Genomic DNA, 27,387 nt, shown 5'->3' on the forward strand with positions numbered 1-27,387 from the left:
TTTTAGATCTCAACAGTGACATTTCCAGTCTAACCTGGGCATGTTTTAGTATTTGAAACTTCTTTTTGATGCTTTGCACATTAATCCAGGGGAGTATAACATCCCTCTTAGGTAGTGTGGAGCCTTTCAACACACAGTGCCCAGCAGTTGATTTAAAATGCTTATCCATTCTTCTTCACGCTCAATTCTAGTCATGTGCACTAAACTGGGAGCCAGTGAATCACACATTTGCAAAATTGGATGTTTTTTGTGTGTTACTTAGCAATATTGCGGCCATGTGCAATGTATGGCTACATCATTGTAGCATAGAACAAAACAAGGGTGCTGGTGCCTTCGGACAGCAGACAATATATGTGTACTGGATGCATATTTATCTTGATTCAGAACTAGACACAAAAGGGTAAGTTACAAAGTCCCATACCTTTCTGTATATGGAACAATAAGCTTCTGGCAGCTACTTCTGCCTTTGGCTGATATAAACCCCTGTCTTCTTTAAAAAGATATATTGGGAGATACTGCAGCATTTGTCACATATCTTACCCAGAGACCAATATTCTTTCTACTGAAAAATCTATTTTTGCAGATTTGCCATTTGCAAATTAATGTATATTAGTGAATTTTGTTTTATGTGATCACTTTAATAAATGTTCATTAAAAGCAAATTTTATTCAGCCTCAACAGGAGTAATAATGGTCTCTAACTGTTTAGGACTCATATAGGCTGGACTGAGTGTTCTTCTAATCAGAAGCTCAAGGAAGCTGGAATAGATGGACGTTTGGTCTATTCCAGCTGAGCTTTAAGGCTCTTTCATTTTCACACCATATTTATTAAATTTATACCCTGCCCTTCCTCCCAAACGAGCCTAGAACGGCAAACACACATGCAATAAAACAATAAATACATCTAGAAACATTTCCAGTACTGATTCGGACTGGGAAATATCCCTACATTAAAAGGTTTGTTGACAGCAGAAAGTCTTCCTTAGATGCCCAAAAAACAATAGAGATGGCACCTGTCTAATATTTAAGGGGCAGGAATTCCAAAGGGGAGGTGCCACAACACTAAAGGCCCAATTCCTGTACCGTGGTACCTCAGGTTACAGACGCTTCAGGTTACAGACTCCCCTAACCCAGAAATATTACTTCGGGTTAAGAACTTTGCTTCAGGATGAGAACAAAAATCGCACAGCGGTGGCGCGGCAGCAGTGGGAGGCCCCATCAGCTAAAGTGGTGCTTCAGGTTAAGAACAGTTTCAGTTTAAGAACGGACCTCCAGAACGAATTAAGTTCTTAACCCGAGGTACCACTGTATTGTGTGGAAGGGACCTCCAGTTAAGGCAGTATTTGCAGGATGCCCTCTCCTGCAGAGCTCAATGGTGGAGCATATAATGGGTGAGATGATATTTTTAGCGTATCCCTGTTCCCTAGCTGTATAGGACCTTATACACTAAAAGTAGCACCTTGAACCTTAGCTTCGTTGCTAATTGACAGCCAGTGCAATTCTTTCAGCAGTGGCGTAACATGATGGTGGTGGCGCTCTCCTGCCCCTTTAGCAGTGGAGGTGCCACATCTTGCACTAGCTGCTGCTTCTGGACCAGCAGAAAGCACATTCCAGCAATCCAACCTGAAGGTGCATGAATGACAGTGTTGACATTTGGATAACATTGTGGTGACATATGGTTGTAACTAAAAAAAGTTTGCTTCTGAATAAGAAGGGCCATGCATAATAGCCACTGATAGAATTACTATCCAATCCTCTTTAAAAGTATATCTAAGTGAGTTGCCATCACAAATCAGGTATGTATTATGTTACATAACACCAGTCATAAATGTATGACTCTCTTATTAATTGCTTTTCAATCTCTTTTTGTAAACTAAAAACATCCAATATCTCTACCCTATTCTCATAAGGAATGTGCTGCACTTTGTTGGTCAATTCAATTGTCAGTTTTTGTTTTTATTTTACGAATATGGTATTCTTGTAGAGATGAGGCAGCTAGCATATTAAATACAGCTACCCCATATAAATGCATAATGACATTATAATACTTGCTATTTAATTTTTAATCCTACCCCTGCCCGCCAAAAAAATGTGAACACTAAATTTAGCCTTTTCATGGCTGCTGCACACATGAATTGACATTTTCAGTAAGCTTTCTGCTGTGACCTAAGATCTTTCTTGGGTATTCACAATCAATTTAAACCCTTCAGACTCCCGAGGTCTGACTGGAATGCATGAAGGCTTCCACTTCTCCCTCCCTTTTGCTAAAGCAAAATTTCCTCCCGTCTAAAATGTGCTTCAATCAAAATGTAGTGTTACATCTTCTCAAACCTTAACCATTTAAATCAGGTTAGAAATCAAGGATATGAGAGGATCTTCAAGCTCTGTTTAAGAGGTGGATCTTATAATTAGTAGCAGTGGTTCAGATGTACTGTTAAACCGTAGAGTGGTACCTCGGGTTACATACGGTTCAGGTTACAGACGCTTCAGGTTACGCACTCCGTTAACCCAGAAATAGTGCTTCAGGTTAAGAACTTTGCTTCAGGATAAGAACAGAAATCGGGCTCCGGCGGCGCGGTGGCAGCAGGAGGCCCCATCAGCTAAAGTGGTGCTTCAGGTTAAGAACAGTTTCAGGTTAAGAACGGACCTCCGGAACGAATTAAGTACTTAACCCGAGGTACCACTGTAGTTAAAGCAGACAAAGGGAATGGGGAATTCCCATCTTTTTGAAGCCATCCAAAACAGTTTAACTGACCTGCATTAACAAAGTGGCAATTGGAAGCCAAGCATTATGGCTTGTTGGCAATACTTGCACAGTTTAGCTTACTTGATGTTCCTTGTTAGAATTAGTGTTATACCGTATTTTTCGTCCCATAGGACGCTCTGTCCCATAGGACGCACCTAGTTTTTTGGGGGGGAAATAAAGGAAAAAAATTTTCTGATCATATTCAGCAAAACCTCTAGGACCGATATGAAAAGCAGTGGGGAAATTGGGCACCCCTGTCGTGTCCCTTTTTCTATTTTAAATTCTTCCGTAACCATGTTATTTACAATTAGCTTGGCCTTTTGTTCAGAGTATATTGCACCCATACCATTCTCAAATCTTTGGCCTACCCCCATCCCATGTAGATTCTTCTTCATAAAACTCCAAGAAATGTTATCAAAGGCTTTCTCCGCGTCCACAAATATCAGTACTGCTTTAGTATTTATACTCACTTCTAGTTTTTCCAAAATATCTATTATATTCCTCACATTGTCTGACAAATGTCTTCCTGGGAGAAAGCCTGCTTGGTCCTTATGAATCTCATCCATCAGTACTTTCTTCAGCCTTTTAGCCAAAATGTCAGCAAAAATTTTGTAATCCACATTAAGTAATGATATAGGGCAATAGTTCTTGAGCTGAGTCTTTTCAGTCTCTGTTTTCGGTATGAGTGTAATATAAGCTTCTTTCCACAATTCTGGTGCCTTTTCCCCCTCTAATATTTCATAATAGGTTATTATATTTTAGTATTTTGTTGGAAGCTGCCCAGAGTGGCTGGGGAAACCCAGCCAGATGGGTGAATTATAAATAAATAAATTGTTGTTGTTGTTGTTATTACCATGTCCCATAGTGACCTGTAGGCCAAAGTAAAATCAGTCATTGGGGTTTCTTTTCTTTTCTTTTTTTACTTTTTCTTTTAACTTCTCTTTAAGACCATGCCATTACATTTATCCGCACTGTATGTGTTGTGTGACTTTAGGAATGTGCATTGTAATTCTGCAAAGATCTGTGGTTGAGCAGGAGTTGCAGAGTGCAGAAAGTTAAACTTGTATATAGTATCCTTCAAGGCCAGGGCCTTAGGGAGACTGCATGATGATGGAGTGTAATGATTTTTAACAGCAGGAGTTTGAAATGATCGCATTATTCACAAGTGATGAAGCCAGATATGCTGATAAAGTCTTTATGCCACACTCTCGTGTGTTCTGGATGGGCTGTGAGCTTGGCAGAAGACTCTTCCCTGAAGGCATTTTGCAGTTTTTATTATTAATCATATTCAAATCCACACATCCATAAGGACTAGATTGCCATAGTACGACATTACCAATGGTGTATCATTGCGGCAGTATTATAACATAGTAAATAATTTGCGCTACTAAAACCTTGTACAATAATATATATGGTATTTGTTTTATTTTTAAACATAAGCTTAGGATACACATCAAAGTGCAGTTTTTTCTGTGCTTGCTTCTAGTTATTCATTGCTGATTTAATTATAAAATCTAGCATGGCTTAAGGAGTTACCCATTTCTGAGCTTTGGCAAGACCACGCATCCAGAAGGGGGATTTTATTTGATGTACAATTGAGAAAGTGATTTTGGCTGACTGTAGAGATCGGGGAGGCAGCCTCTCTGGTGTATAGGCACTGACTTATTTTTAGAATACATGAAAACAGAATGTCTGTGGAGTTCAAAGTGAGAAAAAGAACTTCACCTAGCACTATATTTGTTTAATTATGCCATTTTTTAATGTTCTGGAGCTGGGGGTAGTGATGGTGGGAATGGAAGAGTATGTTTAAAATATGAAAGTGTTCCATAAACATACACCAGAGTTGCAAAGTGTTCATTCTTTTGTAAAATAACAGCATGGGATGAAAGGAGGTTTACCCTTTAAGCTTAAAACAGAATCCAGATTGCCCTTCATCCATTCACAGGAAGGCTGAATAAGGAGTCCCAGGCTGATGAAGTTTGTGAATATCCTCAATGTTGTGGTGTGGGGAAGGAGGTACTGATTCAGGCAAGAAGAGAGGAGTGTGTGCATTTATCATAACAAACTGCTGGACGATCTCCTATTCTTCTAGTTTTCTAACATGCTTAGTATGTTTCCTGAAAATGAATCAAGTGAAGGCAAACTCCAGGACTGAGAGCTGATTCATAATTTACTGTTGTTTGAGCATTTGTTCCACGCAATCTTTTGAGCTGCATTTTTTGATTAACCTTGGCTGACTTTATTTACAGAGCCATAGGCTTGAAAAGTTACGTGAAATCTTTCCTTATGGTGCCATAGGCTTGAAAGGTCATGTGAAAGCAAATTGCTCCTGCTGGGTGTGTTCTGCCCAGATCAGTTGTTTCTACTCAATCACAAAAATTCCCAGAAGCTGCATGTGCAGTCATTTGCAATTTATTTATTAATATGAGGCCAGTTCTTAAATACCAACAAAACAGTACATGATATAATCTAAGATATTAATAACTATTGAAGTCTCTTGACAATTTTTAATTTTATGTTCTGTAGGTTTTGTTCTTTGGTTTCTTTGCAATGAAAATGTGAAAGTTGTTTTCTGTTGTAGACTGTTAACTGTGTTAATTGTCATTTTTAGGGGCTGCTAACTTGAATGTGTGCATATGAAAGGAGCTGTGGCTTGATTTGGTCTTTTAAACATGTCTCTAATTATAATGCAGCATGACTTTTATGTATCCAAGTTGTGTGTAATCCTCATTTTTGGACCTGCAGCAGCCTACACAATCTTTATTCTCGGAAACAGGATTTGCTACGAGTCCTGGACATTTCACCCTCATTAGCTTGTTGCTCAAAGCTCACCAAGTTGTATTATTGTTGATTTGCATGTGAATACTGTCAGAGAGCTAGTGTATCCATGTTGCTGCTAGCACATTTCAAGTGAAACATTTTGTCCCACATACTTGTGCAGCTTTCCATCTTCTTTCCTAGTACTGCACAATCATAGCCTGTTCTTTTCACTCTACTTCTGAGCTACGCCTCTTTTCTAGATCTGTTTCCTCAACCGATCCTTTTAGCATTGCTCCAGCTTCTGTACATGCGTGACAACACGGAGCTTTGATAACTGGCTGCTCAGTGGAGTGCTGGATACCTGATAGGTGACTTCAGAAGAGTGCAGCCTGAAGCAAAGGCTGAACTCAGAAAGCAGAGATTGCGAAAATGCTTTTATCTTCAAATTTATTAACAGAATTTGTTCAGTTTCTAGGCTGCCTTTCTCCAATAATGACTCAGGGCAGGTAGTAAATCCAATAAAAGAGAAGCTCAATAAACTTTATGTTTTCACTCATGGAAGCATACAAAACTGGTTAACGTAACAGAGGTGGTGGTGTATCTCCTGCACCTGCTCCCTCTCTCCCTCTTGCTCCCTACCTCATCTGCAGGTAGCTACCTTCCATTCCCTTAAGCAGCTTGCAGTAACAAAAGTCCTGTGCTTATTTTAGCAAGATGCCCACAAAAGTGTGGGAACATGTATTGCAGCATGGTGCAGAGACAAGAATGTCCCAGTATATATATATATATATATATATCCCCCAAACCTTGGAGAATAATCCTCTTTTCAGGCATTACTCACATGTAAAAACAAGAGAAACGCTAAGCTCAAGGCCCCACATTGCCCTCTGTGAGTTGAATAATGTACTTCTGAAGCACAGTGTCTCTATACAGGGGTGGAGGGGGCGTGGGGGTGGGGGTGGGGGTGTTCCAGGGCAATTGCCCCAGGCGCATTTTTCTGGGGGGTGGTCACACTGCCCTCCTGGAGCCAGCCCTGTGCCACTTTGCAAGACTGGGATCTGATCAGATCCCAATGGCCATCTAGCCCAGCGGTTGCCAAACAGATGCTTGTGGGAAGAACACTATCATGACCTGAGAGGAACAGCACTCTACCCACCTGTGATTCCCAGCAGCTGGTATTCTGAGGTATGCTGCTTCTGACAGTGCAGCATGGCTATCACGGCTCATAGCCATTAATAGCCTTATCCTTTACGAATTTGTCTGATCTGCTTTCAAACCCATCGGAGTCGGAGGCCGTCACTGCCTCATGTGGGAGCGAGTGCCATAGTTAAACTATGCACTGTGTGAAGAAGTATACTTGCTTTTGTCTGTCCTGCACCTTCCAACATTCATCTTCATTGAAAAGTCTTTCTCTTCTACCTACTTCTGTGTGAATATGTTTTGAACCCTTAATGGAAAAGTGTGTGTGAATGTATTGTGAGATGCTTGACAGAACCTGACAGCCAGTTCTTACATATTTCAAGTGCAATGAATTTGTTGTTACTCTACAAACTGTATTTGTGTGTGTTCCTATGTATGCATGTACGTGTGTGTGTGTGTGTGTGTGTGTGTGTATGTAGTTCTTTTGTTCATTTCAATCTTTGCTTTTCTTTCCCCCCATTTTATCTCTGGTTTCTTTCCTTGCCTGCCTGCATGTAATTGTTCACATAATTAAGGCTGGCAAGATAAACACCTACAGCTGCTCCATGGAGGAACCCAGCCAAGACTGACACTATTCCTGTCCTGCATCGTTTGCCAAGGCACTGAGGCTTGGTTGTCAGCATCTATTCCCTCTGTGTATCTACTACTAACCCCAAGCTTCTTACTTAATATGTTGACACACTATGGCTGATAGCAACATTGGGAGTTTTGTCAAGCGCAGCATGGTTGAGCCTTTGTAATTTTTATGAAGAATAGTGGTAATTGCAGCTGCAGGTATAGAGCCACCTTGGCTTACATCTTTTCAGAATGGTCAGTCAACATGCGGAACTTCATGTCCTCAGGTGCAATTTACCCTTGTTTTTGTTTGTTTGTTGTTGTTGTTTTGTATAAGATATTTATTAAAGATTTTTGGATATAAGAAAAAAAATAAAAAATAAACATACAAAATAATAAACAATTAAAAACACACCTTAATTTTCAGTGACATAACTTCCATACCCTTATTTCCTCCGACCTCCTCATACTTCCCTTCTTTGTATTCCAGTTCAATTTGTTAGTTCAGCAAATCCTTACCATTAAACTTTTACCCATTTATAATCATTTTTTCATATCTCCTAAAGCATTACAGCTGGAAACCACTTAGTTTCTATCCAACATCTTTCTAACATTCATTCATTTTACAATATTTCTTTAAATAGTCCTTAAATTTCTTCCATGTTTGTTTGTTTGTTTTTACCTTCGTCTGTATGCCAGAGAAATTGATGGTATCTTGTCAAACGTTTCCTAATTCATTACAATATATTTTTTATTAATAATAACATGAAATAATACAAACAACAAATAGTGGATATTGTTCATCAGTTACAAATACAGTCATGATGTATATAAGGCAGAAAATAATAGCAGCATGGTAAGTTAAATAACCAAGCCCAAAAGATCTATGAGTTATTTGGGGGGGGGAGGTGTCCTAGGTTCCTCTGGGTGACAGTTAATAAAAGAAATAAACATAAACCAATCAGCATTGAAAGTATCTTTTTTTTTGTTTCTGCACACATCACTCTACCGTGTGCAAAAGTAAGTTTATCTGTCAAAACCAAGTTCCATGCCGTCTCACACCACTTTTGAATAGTACATCCACCCACATTTTCCCAATGTAACCGCACCTCCATGTGTGCTGCCAAAAGGAGGTAGTTTATCAGATTCTTAGAAAGCTAATCCCTCTTCCCTTTCAATATCTCTGTGAAGGAGATCAGTAAGGATTGCAAAAAACCTTACATATTTATTTTCTTGACAGGAAGCTTTTCCTTCCCTAGGATGGAAGAAGTTGTTTTTCATTCTACCTTCCTGAAGAAGATACACCGTGGGGACCCTAGTTTCCAACTATGTGTTCTACTATAGCTACTATATAAATCTATATTTCTATCTATCTGCACTATTTATACTATATACTATAGCTACTGTAAGATATACCTGATTGAAATACTGTTGAGAAGACACTGAACTGCATTTTGATCCAGTCTTTCCTGGCCACAAGTTCCCTAACCAAGCTTTCCTTTTCCACCTAGAGTAGGGTGGAGGGAATTGGGTCCTTGTTTCTAAGAAATCTGTTGTGTTGTATTATTTGAAGATGAAATATTTGTAAGATATTCAATCCAAATGTATTATTTTGCAGGTACTGAGCAACAGCAGATAAATGTTGCCCCCTCTTCAGAGACTTTTACCAACTGGAGAGCTATATTATCACCAACATGGCCTTCTAGAGAACTTGAGTCTTCCTCAGTGGGTGACATTTCAATGAGGCAAGCCTTGGAGAACGCCAATCTGCTTCAGATAATAAAAAGTACTTTAGCAGAGACACGGACGAGAACTATGGACCAAACTAGGTTTTTGCCAAGCCTATATCAAGGCAGTGGCAACAGCGCATCCCAAGAACCTTCTGAGGTATCAGCTGAATCACCAGTGAAGTCTCAAGATGCTGACGAAATGACTATTGTATCAGGTTTGCCTCAAATCAGTGTGTTACCCGCATTGTCCACATCATCACCACTGACACATTCAACTACTACTGTGTCATCCCAGATAATGCCATATGCAACATCCTCCATTTCAAAAGAAATCACATCGGGATCAGACATAGTTTCAACCTCTCCATTACCACCCCCTTTGCCATTGGTAAAGGAATCACCTCATATCATAATTGTTTCCAATTTGACTGTGCCACCCACCCAAGTGCCTTTGTCCACAGATATAGAAAATTCATTCAGCATAAACACCATTAATAATTATTTAAATAAAACTTCAGGTAATCCACAGAGTACGATAGTGCCTGGAAATTCCAGCGCAACAGAATATGCAGTATCCAGAAAGGATGGCAAAGAGTTTTCTGTTGCCACCTCATTTAGTAATGGCATTGGATTGATTAGTGGTCATTCCACAATACCAGCAGGGACACAATCACACCCAGAAGACAGGAAACAGCACTCTCCTGCTTTGCATGCAATAATAGACAATAAGACTTCTCTCCTATTATCAAGTCACAGAGTGCCATTGAATTCTAGCAGAAATATTTTTTTCTCTGGATTCACTCACAAAGCATCTTTTGTAGCAGAGCTCCCGAGTAAGCCACCAGATGCCATGACACATCATAAGGAGAGTAGCATATATGCAACTGCAAAATCTACAGTTCATAAGAACAAGACAGTTCCTTGGATTTCTGCATCAGCCCCCCACACCTTAAGTTCTTCACCTGCACAATTTAAAATGATGACTGATTTGCTGTCTGCATCATTTTCAAGTTCTTCCAAAGAGAGAGATTTATTAGCAGTATCTGAAAATCCAAGACCTTTTCGTTTGTCTCTCCCATCAGTGCCAACTGGAGCTATTTCAGAGGCAATAAGCAAAAATAATGCAATCGCTCCAGCTCCCGCACCTACTAGTATACCAGCTTTTTATCCAGCAGATAAAGTCATTTCCTTAATAGAGGGGACTGATCAAACTTCTGATACAGCTGGACATCAGACTGTTTCGGCACCAAATGATAAAGTTGCTTCCGATATTCATTTAACAAATCCTTATGCCACAGAATCAAAAACAGAGATTTCTAATACAGCTTATGAAACCAGTGAAAACACACCTCCTATAGCCTATGAAGCCTTGGTAAGATCATTACAACGTCGGTCATTCACCAAAGATGCTAGTGACACAGTGTTCACAAATGTTGATGTGAATAGATTATTTCCTTATCAGTCACCAGGAACGCAAACCACAAATGTTTCTTTAGAAACCCCTGCCAACGAGCAAATTCTCAAGAGAATTTTGCCATTTGAAAGAACCAGCTCCAATAAATTTTCAGTATCTTTGCCAACTTCTGTTGGAGGCCTTTTAAAATTTCGTTCCACAGCCATGTTTATATCTCCTCCTGATAATTTTAGAAGTTCTCGATTAGCAGATTCTAATGTGGGAAGGCTAATGCTTAGCTTAATAGAAGAGGAGGGGAGAAATGTGAAGGTATCCACCACTGTGATGCCCCATGCAGAATATTTATCTCATCTACCTTTAAATGAATCTGATGCTAAAATGCATGAAACCTTACATACAGTTGATACTTCCTTCAGGACTGCTATTTCACCTTTGGACATATACATGTTTCCCTCTTCTACTCCAGCAACAGAACGTTTGGAAAGCCCAGTGCCTGCTTCCCTAGAAGTTTCGAACACTGCTTCAAAAGGCATCTTAGATACTTCAAATGCAGGGAAGATTTTAAAAACCACACCATTAGTTCCTGTGTGGGACCCTGGAAGCTGGCTGTCATCTACTGGCATAAGTATGTCTTCAGGAAAGACAACAACTCAAGTGTCCCCGGTTGTAGAGGACTACGTGAGCCTTACATCTTTAAGAACAATATATACAGTGGTTCCAGGCCTACAGCAGCAAACAAATTATGTAAATAAACAGATGCCTTCTAGCACAGCCACATCACCCATAAGTACATCTGTAACAGTTCTCCCAAATTCTTCAGTTTCAAGTGGAAGAAATTCTAAGAGCTTCACAGAATTTAACACATACCCATTGACTGTAGAAACATCTTCTGGCCAGTATGCATCCTTTCCAAATAACCAAAGTGCTCTCTCACAAGGAACAGAAGTCCCATTACTGCACTCTAAAAAGGACACTCATACACACGGAAATATTTTGGAATATTTTACTGTCAGGAATATAAATGTCAACTCCAGCTTTGGGAAAAATTCCTATCCTGTGTATGAGGACTTCACAGCTGCTAATACGAGGACGTCTACTAGCACAGATGCATTTTCCTCTATTTTGACAACATATGATCACTTATGGCCTTTTGTTTCTTATGCCAAGTCCCAGAAGCCTCAAACAACTAATTCTGGAAACCTTTTTGCATTAACAGATGCCTTCTATGCAACATCATCTCCCCTATCTTCTCAATTCATTGCTAAATTAACTGCGCCAGTAAATAAGGAAATTAGTGCTGTTAGCAGTAAAAAAACAACATATCACAGCCTGGTACATGAATTGCTAAGCTCAACACCAGTATTAAATGTTGAAGAATACATGACTTCAGGAAAACCAACACAGTTCACAAATGTCCCTGTTTCAGGAGCAAATAATTACTTGAATAAACAGCTAACAAGTACTGGAGGGTGGGACACAAAAGGTACAAGTGATATAGATACAGTTAAAATGCATAATGAAGCCACAAAGATCACTCCATTGCAAACACATACCACTAACACAGCCATCATAACCTCTGTTCATGCATCACAAACACGACTAACTACTCCTTTGTTGCCAAAAACCAACTTTACCCATTCTGTCATTACAGTGTTACCGTCTGTGTCTCCTGGTGTAATACCATCTGTAGCAACTTCAGAAGCAACACCAGTTACAGGAAAATCAGCTCCAACATCACCAATGCTGACTTCATCCTTGTTCTCACTGAGCACTGAAAATTCGCCATCTGTGATGGCATTAAGCACGTTAATATCAACACTAGCAAAAAATAATACTGCCACAAAAATGGCACCAACTTTAAGCCCAGTAGTGACACGTGCAGCCTTTCCAGTTGTATCAACAGATGAGTCTACAACACCTGTGCACTCCACTAGCTCATTTCCAGTCACAAAAACGAGTACAGTTTCAGCCCCCACAACACATGCACCAAGACAAACCGAAACCGCAACACATGACACCAAGAAATCCACAAGTTCAGACACCAGTAAAACATCAACTGCATACCCACTGACAATTACAGCAGCTTTGACATCTATTACAGCATCAGCGAAAACAGCTAGACTTCTCCCTACACCTGCCGAAAATACTTCCGCTGCTACTACAACAGTGTCAACTTCAGCTTTTGCTAATGTGACAACAGTTCTTCCTTTGGAATGCCAGCTCTCCAGAAACCTTCTCATTAAGACAGGTATGAATATGTAGAGGGTTAGTTATCACGAGGCATTGCATTTTATAATGAAGACATAATATGAATGTCAAGTAGCATTATTATTATTTAAACAGTTTAATAAATGACACCGGATAAATTGCAACTAATTTGATGGATAGATTCTTTGTTAGTTTTTGCAAATCTGAATGATTATTGATAGTGGAGTGCACGTGCTGCTACTGTAAGTTCATACAGGCCAGTTCAAACTGTGGCCATGTCCTATTTCCTCCATCACTGCCAGGTGGCTGTACCAGTGAGACCAGTGCACCAGAAATCAGTATGTTCCAGCTAGGAAGGGAGCTGTCCAGCAAAGGTGTCACAGAGAGCACAATTTTCTGGTTCGTTAATGGCTAGCTTTCAACCAAGCAGCTTTATCGCTGACTCTGCTGCCCATCCCTGATCTGAACTACATGAGAAGCCTGGCTTCCTCCTCACAAGTAGGAGTAGAAGGCCTTGTGCTGTCAAATTGGCTCTTCAGATCATTGGGGCTTCTGCCTCCTCTGTTCCTAGGAATTATTTTGGAAGGTCTGGTACTGAGCACGGCGCAGCGGTTCTCCTGAAGATGTGGATTCCTCAAGCAGGGCATCTTCATGAGTGATGGCCTTGGGAGGCTGTATGGGGGTGGGGGTGGTATGTCAGATTCTGCTGAAGCCCCATGAACACTGTAGGTGATGTGGCTAGCAACAGGTTTCTTCGTTTTTTCCACAGTGTCCTCCAGTTCTGGGCTCATCTTGATAGGAGACAGTGTGTCAGGACATGCCACTGTGAAATGCTCTCATATAACTTGCATGTAAATATGTTTAGGATCGCTGCCATGACCTGGATGCAGTGGACTTCATTATTGACAATTCCCTAACACTTTCCATGCGGAAATTGTAGTACAGATAGCTGTGTGTGAGATAGGTCACCTACATTTTGCATTTGTAATGTTAGGTGTAGGAGGAAGGAAAGGATAGAGCTAGATCAGGTACCCCCAAACTCCAGATGTTTTGGGACTACAATTCCCATCATCCCTGACCACTAGTCCTGTTAGCTAGGGATGATGGGAGTTGTAGTCCCAAAAATATCTGGAGGGCCGAGTTTGGGGATGCCTGAGCTAGACTGATGGAGTTGATGATCTCTGGGCGGGATTAAACTGAGAAGTCGTGTCAGTGGAAGCCCTGCTGAAGAACTTCTGCTTATGAAATGGAGCTTCCCTTGTTGTTTCCCAATGCCCCTGAACTGGCTGAATAGCATGGGGATGGGTGTGTGTGATCGTTCTGTCTGGAAAGCCAAAATATCTGTCCTGATGGAACTATCACCTTAGCGTAATGTTGAATTCCTCCCTCTGCCATGTTATGTTAGAAGAAAGGTACACATCTCTCGCTAGCCGCATCTCTTGTTTTATAGTCACAAAAATACTAGAAATGTTTGTGACTACTAAATGATGGCGAAGTTGATACAAAATGTAGTGGCTTTTGTTTCATTAGGGCAACAAAGCAGGGGATTTGTATTGAAGCATTTGTGTAGACTATTCAGTGTGTAATTGAGTTAAGTTGCTTTACATCAGGGATAGCTAATGTAGTGCTTCATGGATGTTGCTGGGCTCCAGCTCTCATAGTCTGACTATTTGCCATGCTGGCTGGGGCTGGTGGCTTATCTGGAGGGTACCACATTGGATGCTTCTGTTTTAAAGCATATTGGCACATGCCCTCAAAAACCCATGCTTTTCTGTCTGTCCACCCACTCTGTTACCAACACAGTTCCAATGCATGGATTTATTTTTAGGTACATTGTACAGGGAAGCTAATAATGCATATTGAAATTGTTTTTCTTTTCAAATAACAGGGATGTTGATTTGCTTATTACGATCCGCTTTGCAAATTCTTCCAGACTAGTATCTCTGAGTCATATGTGTTAATATGCATCTGTAATGCTAAAATGCTTCCTTGATGTATCTGCAGATAATCCTTTACTGAAAAAAATTGGTATGGTTATGACTCAGTGTGCCTGTGTGGGTTTTAAATAAGTAGCAACTTAACTGTCTTCAGTTCCCAACAATAGCATTTCCTCGGCTTGAAGGTTTTGGTGCTAAGCATAAGTTCACTTCCAGACTGCAGCTGCTTCGTAGAGCCCATGTGAGCAGTCATTAGGCTTTTGAAAAGGATTATTAAGCAAATGAACAGAGGGTGCTTTTTAACTAATGTATAACTTTGCATTCTAGTTTTGTTTCTGAACACAAGAAGACTGCTGCTGAGCGACTCCTTAAAGCAGAATGTCACGAAAGGTCTTACCCAGGCATTGCGACGAGCTTTCAACCAAAATGTCAATGCTCAAGTAAGCAAATTTAGTCATTTTTCTAAATAATCTAATTAAGAGCAAAGGCCAAGGAGAGAATGGGAAATGTCTCCACTCACTGTTATAATTATTTTTTTGTTGCATTTCAGATTGTATTGTATTCCTAACACCTATGCATACAGATCCATACAAATAACCCATTAGCAGTTTTTTCTTTAGAAAGTGGGGGCAATTGATGGAACTGTATTATGGGTAGAATTTTGTCTGAGTGCCTTTCTTTCTTGTTGCCAGATACCGTGATGCTATCTGTTGGGAGTGAGGAAAATAAATTTAAATACTGAGCACTAAATTCTATAGCCGGTCATATAATTCTTGCCATTTTGGCTGTGGTATACTGATAACCCAAAGTCATTTCGGATGTTGTTGTTTTTTAAAAAGAAACTAGGGTATTTTTTAAATGTGTGTGTGTGTGTGTCTGTCTGTCCGTCCATGTCTGTGTAAACCCATTTCTCTTCTCCATCCCCATCAGTAGAAATTGGCAATTTGACAATTTGAAAATCACACATGTGGGACCATTTCTCAAGTGTGACTGAAAGAAATTTAATTTCTGCTATCATTATAGTTTTATAGCTTAAGCATTTAAAGGTTTTATAATCTTATAATGCTTTGGGATGGAAAAGAAATTCTTTCTAGCTTAGCAGCATGACCCTATGTGAGTTTGTTCAGAATAAGTTCAGTGGGACTTACTCATGAGTAAATGTGCATAGGAATACAACTTAGCTGTTGCATTTTCAACACCTGAGAACTGAAATTGATATACGTAAATGTAAACATTCTATGCTGTCATCTAAACTGAATGTTTGAAAGGATGTGCTCTGTCCCCCATCCCTTCCCTTCTGGAGAGTATCTATTTGTGTAGGATTAGAATTGTGTGTATTTGACTTGGATTTTTGGAACGCTGGTGGAATGTGTTTCTGTGCCACAGCCTTAAGCTGTATGTGAAAGTATGAGAGCATATAATATTTCTATATGCCATTCACAGTCAGGTTTATGTCACTTGGAAGATAATATTTCTATACTTCTGCCATGAACAAGGAAGAAAAATGACTTTAATATCAATTTTCTTGCCGTGGTTAGGTTTATATTTCTCATTTTTCTTCAGTATACCAGTTACCTGTAGAATTTATTTACTTGAATTTAAGGCTGTCCAGGGCATGAGCTTTTACTTGTTCTGATTGAAAAATGTTGCCATTTTGCAATGATGACAGCCTGTTTTATTGGAAAGTACAGCTCTTTTGAGTGGAATATATAAGAGTGATTCAAATGGGATGTGACTTCTAATTTATTTTAGGTATGATTGTCAGCTATCTTGTGGGAGTTGTCCAGTGGCAGTAGGCCTCAAGACATCAGAAATGAGGGAATTGGGAATAATTTTGTTCTGAACTCAGCTTTTCCACAGCTTATGAAATAGTCTAGGAAGTTCAGTAAATGGCTGCCACTCCTGTTAGTCTATCCTCTAGCATGTATGATATATTAGTTTCTTTGAAGCTTAATATTTATTCTAATAGAAAACAATTTTGGCTTTAAAAAATGGGGCGGGGAGGTAGATTTGAGGCACCTTGATCACTGTCTACCTTAATTACATGAAACTAAGAGTTGTCAGGACATGGGTGGTGCTGTGGTCTAAACCACTGAGCCTAGGACTTGCTGATCAGAAGGTCGGCGGTTCGAATCCCTGTGACAGGGTGAGCTCTCGTTGCTTGGTCCCGGCTCCTGCCCACCTAGCAGTTCGAAAGCACATCAAAGGGCAAGTAGATAAATAGGTACCGTTCCGGCGGGAAGTTAAACGGTGTTTCCATGCGCTGCTCTGGTTTCGCCAGAAGTGGCTTAGTCATGCTGGCCACATGACCCGGAAAAACTGTCTGCGGACAAACGTCGGCTCCCTTGGCCAATAAAGCGAGATGAGTGCTGCAACCCCAGAGTTGTTCATAACTGGACTTAACTGTCAGGGGTCCCTTTACCTTTACCTTTACCTTTACCTTTACCTTTAAGAGTTGTCAGAGGACAAGCACTGATGAAAATAGATCCCTAGTGACTGTAAAAGTAACACAATGATAATAATAATAATAATAATAATAATAATAATAATAATATCTTTATTGTCATTGCCCCCTTCGGGGACAACGAAATTACAACGTAAATACAATTCTTAAGATGTTTAACAACATTCAGTGTACAATTCCAAGGAAATTATATATATTCATTTGTTTTATTTGTAACTCTGGTTTACGACACACAATTACTGCAGTATTAAATGAAATACAACAATAACGTTTCTAAAACCATCCTTAACAGCAGGCATGTCCAAAGTCTATTTCGGGGGCCTAATCCGGCTCCTGAAGCGAGATGAGCGCCGTACCCCTTAGTTGCCTTTGACTGGACTTAAGCATCCAGGAATCCTTTATCATTATCAGTTCATTTTCCTCCTGACACACCTTCCCTCTCAGCTTCTGGATTCTCACCCAGGGTCCAAACAAACTCAGACCACCCACAAAAGTATCACACCGAGAAAAGCTCCTGGTCTCTCTAGATATGCTTTTTATGGGCAAGCCCATGGTAGATGGCACTTCCTCAGGCTGTCCACAGTTGTGTCCCATTCAGCTGCACTCTCCATACCTAGTTCCAGGTACAGCAGGTTTGTTGACTTTCCCAGGGGGTCCAGTGGATGGGAAAAGGACCTCCCTCTACTCACCCCCCCCTTCCTTTCCTCCTCCTCCAGCCATCTATGTATGCTTAGTTACTTTTGTGGAGCAGGATTTGCAGGGCTAAGTGTAGGTTCATATTTCACTAGTCATTTATGCCGCTCTCTCTGAGATTCTCAATTCTCAACTCTAAATAGCCCGGCTTAAATTGATTAGCCTTGAGAAAGAAAGATATGTGACATTCAGATGCATGCTATTTTTCTGTGTGCTTTTTTTTTTCAGGTTGAAGTTCTGGAACAGTCAAACAATGTGACAGTTGGTTACTATGTAACTCACGAGAGTCTGGTTTTTATACCTGCTGTGGTTATCGAGATGTTAATTGCATACGGTGTGAGTAATGCCACCTTGGATATTAAGCAACATGTGCCAAATCTTCATTCTGTTGCTGTCTTAGCCTTGCCATGGGACCCACTGCCAGCTTACCACTTTCAGCTGAAAACAGGCAAGTCATAAACACACAGCTTTGTATAAATCCCTACTGTAAGTGTCCTGGTATCAGCAAAAATATTGTTTGGATTCAACGGGGATAAAATAATCCAAGATGTCACTTGATGAAATAAATCTTAGTTGATTAATTGTAAGAGGTTTAATAAAATTTGCTGAAATTTATGCATGAAATAAGAGGTCTCAAGCAATAGCAACACTTTGCCTCTGTATGCATCAAAGCAGGCATCATTTTAGTTGAAGCATTCCTTATTGTGTGAGAGCGAAGAGGGAACAACTCTCTTAAAATGGTATTTGCCACCTACGGTATTACTTAGTATATGCATTAATAATGTACTTCTGCTGTCAGATTTCAGTATTTTTCCAGCTGTTCATGAGTTTTCAGCCACACATTTATCAACGTGAGCCTTCCCTTCACACTTTATGGCAGGGGTGGGCAACTTGCAGTCCACAGCCTAAGTCCAGCAGTGGTCTCCATTTGGCCCATGAGGCTGTTTATCCCAAACCATGCCTACCTGCATCACATTATATATTATTATACATTATATATGATGTCAGGTATAGGGCAGGTGGAGACACAGTTGCCAGGGCACAAGCAGGAGCCTTAAAAAGCAAGCCCAATCAGGCACTGGGGAAGGAGGCTTGCTCTTGCTGTCAGTCACCTGGGATTGATAATGGAAGGAATTAACTACACCAGGGCTGGCATAGCTAAGGGCCTGTCTTTGGACAAGTTGAGAGAATGAAATGGCTTAAGATCCTTCAGACCCAGTTGCAGGGAACATGCTTTATATGGACAAACCAGGAATCCACATGGGTGGAAGAATCAACCCACTGTCTGGAATGGACTGAAAAAGGGACAATAACTCCTGCCCTGAGGACCTCTTCCCTCTTTCCTTCGTATGCAGGAATGGTCTACCCAAAAGGGAAATAATGTATTTATATTCACTAAACACTTGGCTATTCTTCATCTAGAACTGCAGTTTGTGGGTCAGTCTGACAACATACAGTCATGCAGATTTGTTCAGACCATGGAACAAAGATTGCAGAAAGCATTTCAGGATGCTGAGAGAAAGGTCTTGAACACCAGTAGCAAGTTAACTGTTCAGGTAATATTCTTTAACTTTATTAGTCACCTTTTATGGGTTATGCCTGTAATACTTTGCAAAACTTTTATTAAACATGTTGTTATTGATATAACTTCATAGCCAATATGAAAATATTTTATATTTGTTATTTTGTTAATAGCGCAATGATTCTTATGGCTGCATCTGCTGTATAAACAAGCCCAACATTTATCATCTGTACTTTTTTTTTAACAGAACCAGACACTAAATTGCAAACCTTTCAGATTAAGTTAATTTTATAAACAACACAATGTGAAATGGAATGGGTCTTGTTTACTCACGTTAATAAAGATATTTATTTTTCCAGAAGTTGAAAGGCACAATTATAAGTAGTCATATTGGCCCCAATCAACTGTAGTACATATACATGCTGTTTTTTTAATACAACAAGGGATGTATACATGCCAACTGGCTTCTACCTCTATCATTCTAAATGGAAATTATATCAGGATAAAGCAGCATTGTAAACTGCTGTTCATTTATCAAAAATGTCTGTTCCATGTCAACATGTCCCCACCAGCTTTTCAGCTTGATATGCCATTTCATAATTGCATGAGATTGCCCTACGTTTCTTAGCTCTTTAGAAAGCACTGGCATTGCAGTTAAGTGGCCAAATGATTTTTTTAAGAGTCCGAACCTCACTGCATACCAGACATGCACAGCTTGTGCCCTACAATAATCAAAATCAGGAGGACCTTGGTAGGCTGTGCTATGTGGCTGGTATGTTTTATTGGTAGGTCATAAACAGAACAGAACTGGAGTATACATTAGAATGAGCAAGAAGAGATGCAGCAATAGGTCAGGGAGAAATTGTTTTCAACTACGCCAGCAGAAAAAAATAGATTTAAAGTTTATAAGTGGGTACTTGTACCATTTTGCCATGGAGTAAATGGTTCTTGGTATCATAGTAGAAACAGACCTGCCTTTTAAGTTCACTAAAGCTATTTTAGTTTCTTAAAGATTGTATTCAGTTAAATTTTTGCTCTAGTGCAAGGATTAGCACCAGTACAACAGGATCTGCCCCCCTTTGCATGTGCCCTGCACTACCCCCAGATCTGCTCTGGGGGGTTGGGGGAACCCCCAGGACAGATTTAGGGACTGCTGGGAGGAGAAGATGTGCGGGTGGAATGTTCCCTTTAATGCTACATTGAATACGACCCTCTGTGTCTGTGGCCAGGGACCTGTGTACTTTCATTTATGTACAGTGCCTAGTATATTTTGGCCCTTTTTTTCAAATAACAAAGGTGAAGAAGAGTAATCCTTGCTCTTTTGCTTTTCCTATGAACATCAAAAAAGATGGAGGCTTTGTCTGCCTAGATATTTGCTGCAGGTCAGTGCAAACTGAATGCACGTGCATTTGACCTGAGTAACCTTCTCTGTAAGCATCCGGGGATCTGTGTGGGCATGGCATTGCCTTGTTGAAAATGGCACTAGTCTGAAGACAGGCACGTTTTCTCCACCTCAACTTACTGCACCAGAAATTTGTGTTGATGAAAGTCCCCTACATGGAATATTGTGACTCACCCATGCATGGAACATGTTGTGCCCTTCTTACCTCGCCTGCCCTGTCCCTCTTCCACTCTGTTCTCAACTTGACTCAGTTTAAAGGGTTAATTTTTTCAGGGTTTATCTACCTACACTTTGCACAGTTGCGCAACCCTTTAATAAAAGATGGGATCCCAATGCGATGAATGTTCAGAACGTTGAAAGGGAGCAGAACTTTGTATACTGGAAATGCAACCAAACCTGTGCATACCTGCAAACATATCAGCACTTTGTTATTAAGTTATAGGATATGCTTCTAAGACAGGAAGAAGCATGCAACAAACATGCTGTAAGCAAGAAGCAATGCAAATGTGCCTTTAATTCTTGTCCATAGAATATAGGCAAGTGCTTCTAGTTCGATGTTTTAGGTCAAAGCTATAGTTGAGGAAGGTACCTTTTCCCCCAATACAACCCCGTAATGAGCATGGTGCACAGCCCATACTTGTCCTATGCCTATCCTTATCAGACATGTGGACTGGTTGTACATATGGAATACAGATTTGTAGGATTATGCTGGTTCTGAATGGTGAAACAGCACCTTCTGAAATGAAAGCTATCTGAGTTAGCCCTCCTTTGTGGAAATACTCTCTTCCTCTTGGCTGCTTCTGTAACAAAGTTGGATAGTCTAGCCAAAGAGTTAAAACACCCACGAGCATGTGTGTTGAACAATGACAGCATGATTAACATTTTTCTTTGCCATGTGCACTAATGTAATAATAAGCAGAAAAAGTTATGTCAAAATGAAGCTACCGGCTGTTTCTCCACTTTGGTCTTGTTTCAGATACTGAGCACATCAAATGTTTCTCAAGCTGTAACTCTCTTTTATGTGGTGAAAAATGAAAGCACAGTCTTAAACGGCACCGTGTCAAGCAACCTTCTCAACCATCTTTCAGCAGAATTGGTGGGATTCTATCTCACCTATCCACCTCTGACCATTGCTGAAGGTAAGCCTGCAAGGTGATCAAATTATTTGCATTCTTTCGGTGTTTGCTAGTCGACACTTTAAAAAACATACTCATTGGAAGTTAAGCACCACAGCCTTTTCTGCTCCAAATATTTCTCCTGTGTAACAAGTGGTTCCTATATCCATCTAGACTAGGGGTCGGCAACCTAAGGCCCATGGGCCACAAGTGGCCCATGGGGGTTGTTTAACCAGCCCATGAACCCCCGCCACCTGCTCAGGGACCTTCACCGCCCACTCGGTTGGCTCCTGTGTGCCGTGCTAAACTGGCGCGGAGCCGAGTGGGGACCTCCTTCCACGATGCTGGCCGGCTTCCCATTGGCTGCAGGAAGCTCCTGCAGCCAATGGGAAGTTGCGCACGCCTCCTCCTCACCGGAAGGAGTGCCAGAAATAGCGCTTGCGCACCGCGTCATCTGTGGGACTGAACCGGCCCAAGCCACAAAAACTTGGCTGACTCCGATCTAGACTATGATGCTTCCTTTCTTAAAAGAAGCCCAGATCAGAAAACAAGTACAAAACCATGGTTGAAGTGCACCTCAGAAGGAAAACAGCTGGTTACTCATACTGTTATGAACCACCAATATAGAGTATTTTGTGATATTAGCTCTTCATTAAATGACTGACTTTTTTGGTGGACTGTGTCTGTGGCCAAGATTTTCTTTAAAGTAGTGAACAGATAAATTAAAAACCTAGGCTAGGGATCTGAAAAAAATGCTGCACCGTTCCTCTTGCAACAAAATAAAATCCTGTGCAGTACATAGACTGTAAAGATATGAAAGCCATGTTGCCAACAAAAATAAGTGACTTAAAATGCCAGGTGGACAGGCATCCACTGTACACCAGAGGTCCAGTTTTCTAATTATGACCCCTCAAAATAAGGAGATGCTAGATGGAATTGTGAGGTGAAGGCCATTGCTGTTTCACTACATAAAGAAGACAACTAACTGGGTAAGGGAGCCCATAATGCCATTCTCCAAAGAATTCACAATAAAGCAGAAAGATGACTTGGGGTAATGAAGTAGGGAGCACAAACATAAAGGCAAACATTTGTAAAAAGGACCACTCTTGATGCTCATATATACATTTTTTTCCCTTTGCCTCATGTTTGCGGTGGAAATATGCAATAGGCTGTCAGGACGAGCTTGCAAAGTTTTCTTCTATAAAAGCAGTTTGAGGATGGATGCATCTTGTAATTCAGCCTCTAGGCTGAACTGAACCCTCCTGACTGCTATTTATTCTGTCTGATAGCTATATTTCCACGGCTTACCGTTTAAAGATCCGGTGTCTTCCAAGATAAAAAGCTGACAAAAGTGTATTGTGAAATGAATGTTAAATCACCATTTGAAGAAAATAATCATTCATGACCCTGCTTTGATTTGCTTACCCCCTCACTGGTTAGCAGTTACATGAAACATTCTTTCGAAGCTTCTTGTGTGAGTAACTGTAAATCAGTCTAACCCTTGGTGATCAAAGTTCCATAGTGCAGCCAGAACAACAGAGGGATGGATATGTATTCAGAAGTTCCTGGGCTTGCTTTGTAAAACCAGAGCTGCCAGGGCTGAAGCCTGCCTTCACACTGCTCTTACACTTGTGACACTCGTCCTTCCCTGTAATTTCAGGAACACAAAACCTAGTTGCAGTTAATCATAGTGAGTAGGAACTGGGAACATAATCAGTCTTTGTTTATTGATGTTCTTTTCTGTTTATAGTTATAAAAATCAGTTTTGGAAATGTGACATAAATCTTGTATATAATTATTTTCTTCTTCTTTTGTTTCAAAGCTTTGGAATATCCAAATCTTGACACTTCAGAAGCAACTAGAGACTACTGGGTTGTTACAGGTAAATGCTTGCATTTTTTTAAAGGGAAAAATTCATCCACTGTCTTTTCCATGAGTGGAATTATGTTCCACTCCGAATTCTATTATTATTATTATTATTATTATTATTATTATGAAAAGGATTTTTTTTTTAACCTGCTAATGAATTTGGGATTTCCAGTGGCTCACAGCTTCTATAGTTGCTGTGTGTTGTTTGAAGCGCTCATAGAATTGTAGAGTTAGAAGGGACCCCCAGGGTCACCTTGTCCAACCCCCTGTGATGCAGGAATGCTGCCCACAGCCGTCCCTAGGTGGGCTCAGACCACCAACCTTCTGGTTAACAGGCAAGATGTACTGATGAGCAGGTCTGCTGCCAGCTTGTAGGAATGCCTGCTGGTGGTCTCATGTTATGCTGCTTTACGTGTATATTTGTAATTAAAGCAAATATTGTGGCATCTCTCCTCCAAGGGGAACCAAAAACTGCAACCCCGCCAACAACAACAACAACTCGGAGACTGTGTAGGTATTGTGCAGCAATAGGGCTTTATTTTGCATCTGTTTGGCACTATTTATATAGTAATGCTGAGGTTTATTTGGTAAAGGAATCAAAATTGGCTCTGCAGCACCTGTGTTACTTGGAAAATATTCCTTTAGGCTAGAACTACGTCCATAGAGAGTATTTCTTGGTTCCACAAGTTAAAATAGGCACTGTACTTTGTAATGGAGCCTGATTAACTTTGTCTTTTCCATGCACCAGCATGAATTCAGGCCATTTCTATGAGGGGCAAGTGTTTCCTATGCTCTAATGTCTCTTATGACCAAACATACTTGGAATCCTAGTACTACAACTGCCTTCTCTTCAGGATTCCACTTCCAGTTCTGTGGCCCTCTGTGGATTTTTGCCTCTCAGCTGTCTTGTAGAGGCAGTCTCCTCTGTCCCAATTCTTTTGGTCTTTTTCCCATCTCATATTGATTGGCAACCTGATCACCTCTAGATGGGGGCTGGAGTTGCAGTCCAAAATATCTTGGGGAGTGCCAGGTTGGCAAAGGCTGATCTTGGAGGTGCAGCAGTCTGTGAGTGCTCTCATTTCCAAACATGTCCCATTCTTTGGAAGTTTGCTGTTTTGGATACAGTAATGCAATAGTTCACTTTGGCTTCAATACTCCTCTCAGTGTGCGTGTGCACATGCGTGCACATAAGTGGATGCGCATATACTTTCTGGAAACTAATTTCATCATTGGTGAACAACAGTGCTTAATGAGAAAATGTTTAAGGCAGGGATGTGTTAATAACCCACACAATTCACAGGAGTTTAGAAAGCAGAAGGAGACCAGCTGATCAGAAGCAAAGGGGTTTGTGCTGTGGAATGAAAAGTTAGGTTAAGTATTTGGAGAAAAAAACTTCTATCTGTAAGAGCAGCTCAATAATGCAATAAGCTGCCCTATGGGGCGAACTTATGGAACTTGCCTGCTTGGCAGTTTTCAGGAAAAAAAAACCTGTTTCACAGGCAGGTTTAGGATAACCAGTCTTTGAAAAGGAGGTTGGATTAGGTGACCCAATTTGTTTTCCTCAGCTCCATAGCTGTACATGTCCCTGCAGCTCAGATGTTGTTATATCTTTAATCAGTTGCTACAGAATTTCCCCCCCATGACTTTCACAGTTATACAGGGAGTTGACATTACAATGCTGGGGGTGAATAACCAGAGTTTTGCAAGACTAATGGAGCAGCGTTTAGCACCACTCTTCATGATGTCCCATCAACAAGGAAGACGATTTAAAAGAGCCACTACAGTCGGCAGCTATACTGTGCAGGTGGGTGCTAAGACCATCCTCCCCCCCCCCAAATCCCCCCACTTTGCTGGTGTTTTTAACTTGCTGTTACAATTTGTATGTAACATGTTTGTGTATAATCTAGAAGCTACTTGGAGGGATGCTGTGAAATGTGTAAATTGGAACAAGCAAATGTTGTTTAACTTACTTCTGTATAAATTACAAAGTAATTTTGCAAATAATTATTAGCTTCCCCCTCTTCTAATCAAGAATGATATTGAATTAGGTAACACTTTTATCTACACCAGATCCACTGAAGATTTGTAATGTGACAATATGGAATATTGAAATGGCCTTTAAATTTGGTTGTAGCTGTTTAAGTTATGCTCAGGGTAGACCCATTAAACCAGTGGGCTTAAATTATATAAGTCTAGTAGGATCATAGGGTCTTACACTGGCACAGACCATTGGTCCATCTAGATCAATACTGTCTACACTGATTGGCAGTGGCCAGACCAGGGTTTCAAGTAGGGGTGCCTCCCAAAAACACCCTGGAGATGTTGGGGGTTAAATTTGGGACTTTCTCAGGAAAGGCAGATGCTCTTCCACCTGAGCTACCCATTTCCTAATCCACTGGTTTCAAGTACCTTCTCTGAGTATTACTTAGTAGGATGCAACCCATTGTCTCTACCAGATTGTAACCAATGGCTTGGGTTTTCCCCCTTTTCATTTTCTGTGCTGGCAATGATTGTGTAAAGCAGCTAGAGAACTAGGCTGAGTGCCTCCCTATTTGGTATGTGTATTCAAGGCCACAAAGTGCAATTTAGTGACTGTTTCAGACACCACTGGGCAGGAGGGGACAAAGCTGTGGAACTGACATCCCAGCAGTGACAGCACTGCCTCTTATGTGGATGGTATGGGACTGGCACTCCTGCTACTGGGTTGATTAGTGGGGCAGTATTCCTGAACCCAATGTGTCATTGAGCAGAGTTTGCCAGAGGGAGAAGCAAGGCACCCAGAGGGTGGAAACATGGAAGAAGTGTTGGGCTACCGAGCAAACATGTGGGATATAAACAGGTTCCCATCGACATGGTTTTTATGCTTCTGCTCAAAACATTCCCCCTTTGAACATTTATGTATACTGCTGTTTCAATTGAAAACGTATATCTATTTTATCAGTCTATTTCTATGCTAATATTATCCATTTCGTCATAGACGTGAGTTTATACTATAAATAAGATTTCCGCCCCCCCCCCTTGTCTTTCTCTCTTGTTTGATAAGATGGTAAAAATGCAGCGAATTCCAGGTCCTAAGGAGCCTGCTGAATTGACCTATTATACTATATACAATGGGAAACCTTTGTTGGGCACTACAGCTGCCAAAATTTTGAGCACTGTTGATTCACAGAGGATGGCCTTGACACTGGGATATGTCGTTCAAGTACAAGCTGATCGTAAGGATTCTTTGCTTTTCTTTCAGATAGTTTATTATAATTATTATGATTGCCTATTATAATAAAATCAACATGGAGCATCCCATGTGGTGGCTTATCTACTTTGGTCAGTAACTCTTGTAAATGCTGATTAGCTATGTTTTTCTCTGAATACTTTCTTATGTGCTTTATTAATATGTACCTTAAATGATAACAGAGCTCTCTGGGGATGTATATATATAATAGCTAAGGATCATCATCTACAGTGGTGCCCCGCAAGACGAATGACTCGCAAGACGAAAAACTCGCTAGACGAAAGGGTTTTGCGGTTTTTGAGCTGCTTTGCAAGACGAATTTCCCTATGGGCTTGCTTCGCAAGACGAAAACGTCTTGCGTTTTTTGCAAGTTTGTTTCCTTTTTCTTAACACCGTTAATGCAGTTGCGACTTGACTTCGAGGAGCAACTCATAGAACGCGGTGTGGTAGCCTTTTTTGAGGTTTTTGGTGATTTTTGAAGCTTTTCCAAAACTTTTCCGACACCATACTTCGCAAGATGAAAAATTCGCTAGACGAAAAAACT

At 40.6% G+C, this 27,387-nt stretch overlaps 1 protein-coding gene across 6 annotated transcripts in view; it reads left to right on the top strand.

Moving 5' to 3' along the window:
* KIAA1549L (KIAA1549 like) overlaps nt 1-27,387 on the top strand; it is a 139,471-nt gene that overhangs the window by 53,852 nt on the left and 58,232 nt on the right. For 2 of the 6 annotated variants that reach the window (XM_083462135.1, XM_083462136.1), the window contains exons 2-10: nt 8,879-9,205; nt 12,056-12,652; nt 14,877-14,989; nt 17,935-18,154; nt 19,129-19,262; nt 21,607-21,769; nt 23,568-23,627; nt 25,267-25,418; nt 26,658-26,829. In XM_083462135.1, the coding sequence (XP_083318261.1) occupies nt 8,879-9,205; nt 12,056-12,652; nt 14,877-14,989; nt 17,935-18,154; nt 19,129-19,262; nt 21,607-21,769; nt 23,568-23,627; nt 25,267-25,418; nt 26,658-26,829 (1,938 nt within the window). Of the gene's footprint in view, nt 1-8,878; nt 12,653-14,876; nt 14,990-17,934; nt 18,155-19,128; nt 19,263-21,606; nt 21,770-23,567; nt 23,628-25,266; nt 25,419-26,657; nt 26,830-27,387 lie in introns of those variants that run through there. The other 4 variants (XM_083462134.1, XM_083462133.1, XM_083462137.1 and 1 more) reach the window with 3 other exon arrangements.

This window comes from Podarcis liolepis (genome assembly GCF_965112155.1).
Source record: "Podarcis liolepis genome assembly, chromosome: 1".
Classification (NCBI taxonomy): domain Eukaryota; kingdom Metazoa; phylum Chordata; class Lepidosauria; order Squamata; family Lacertidae; genus Podarcis; species Podarcis liolepis.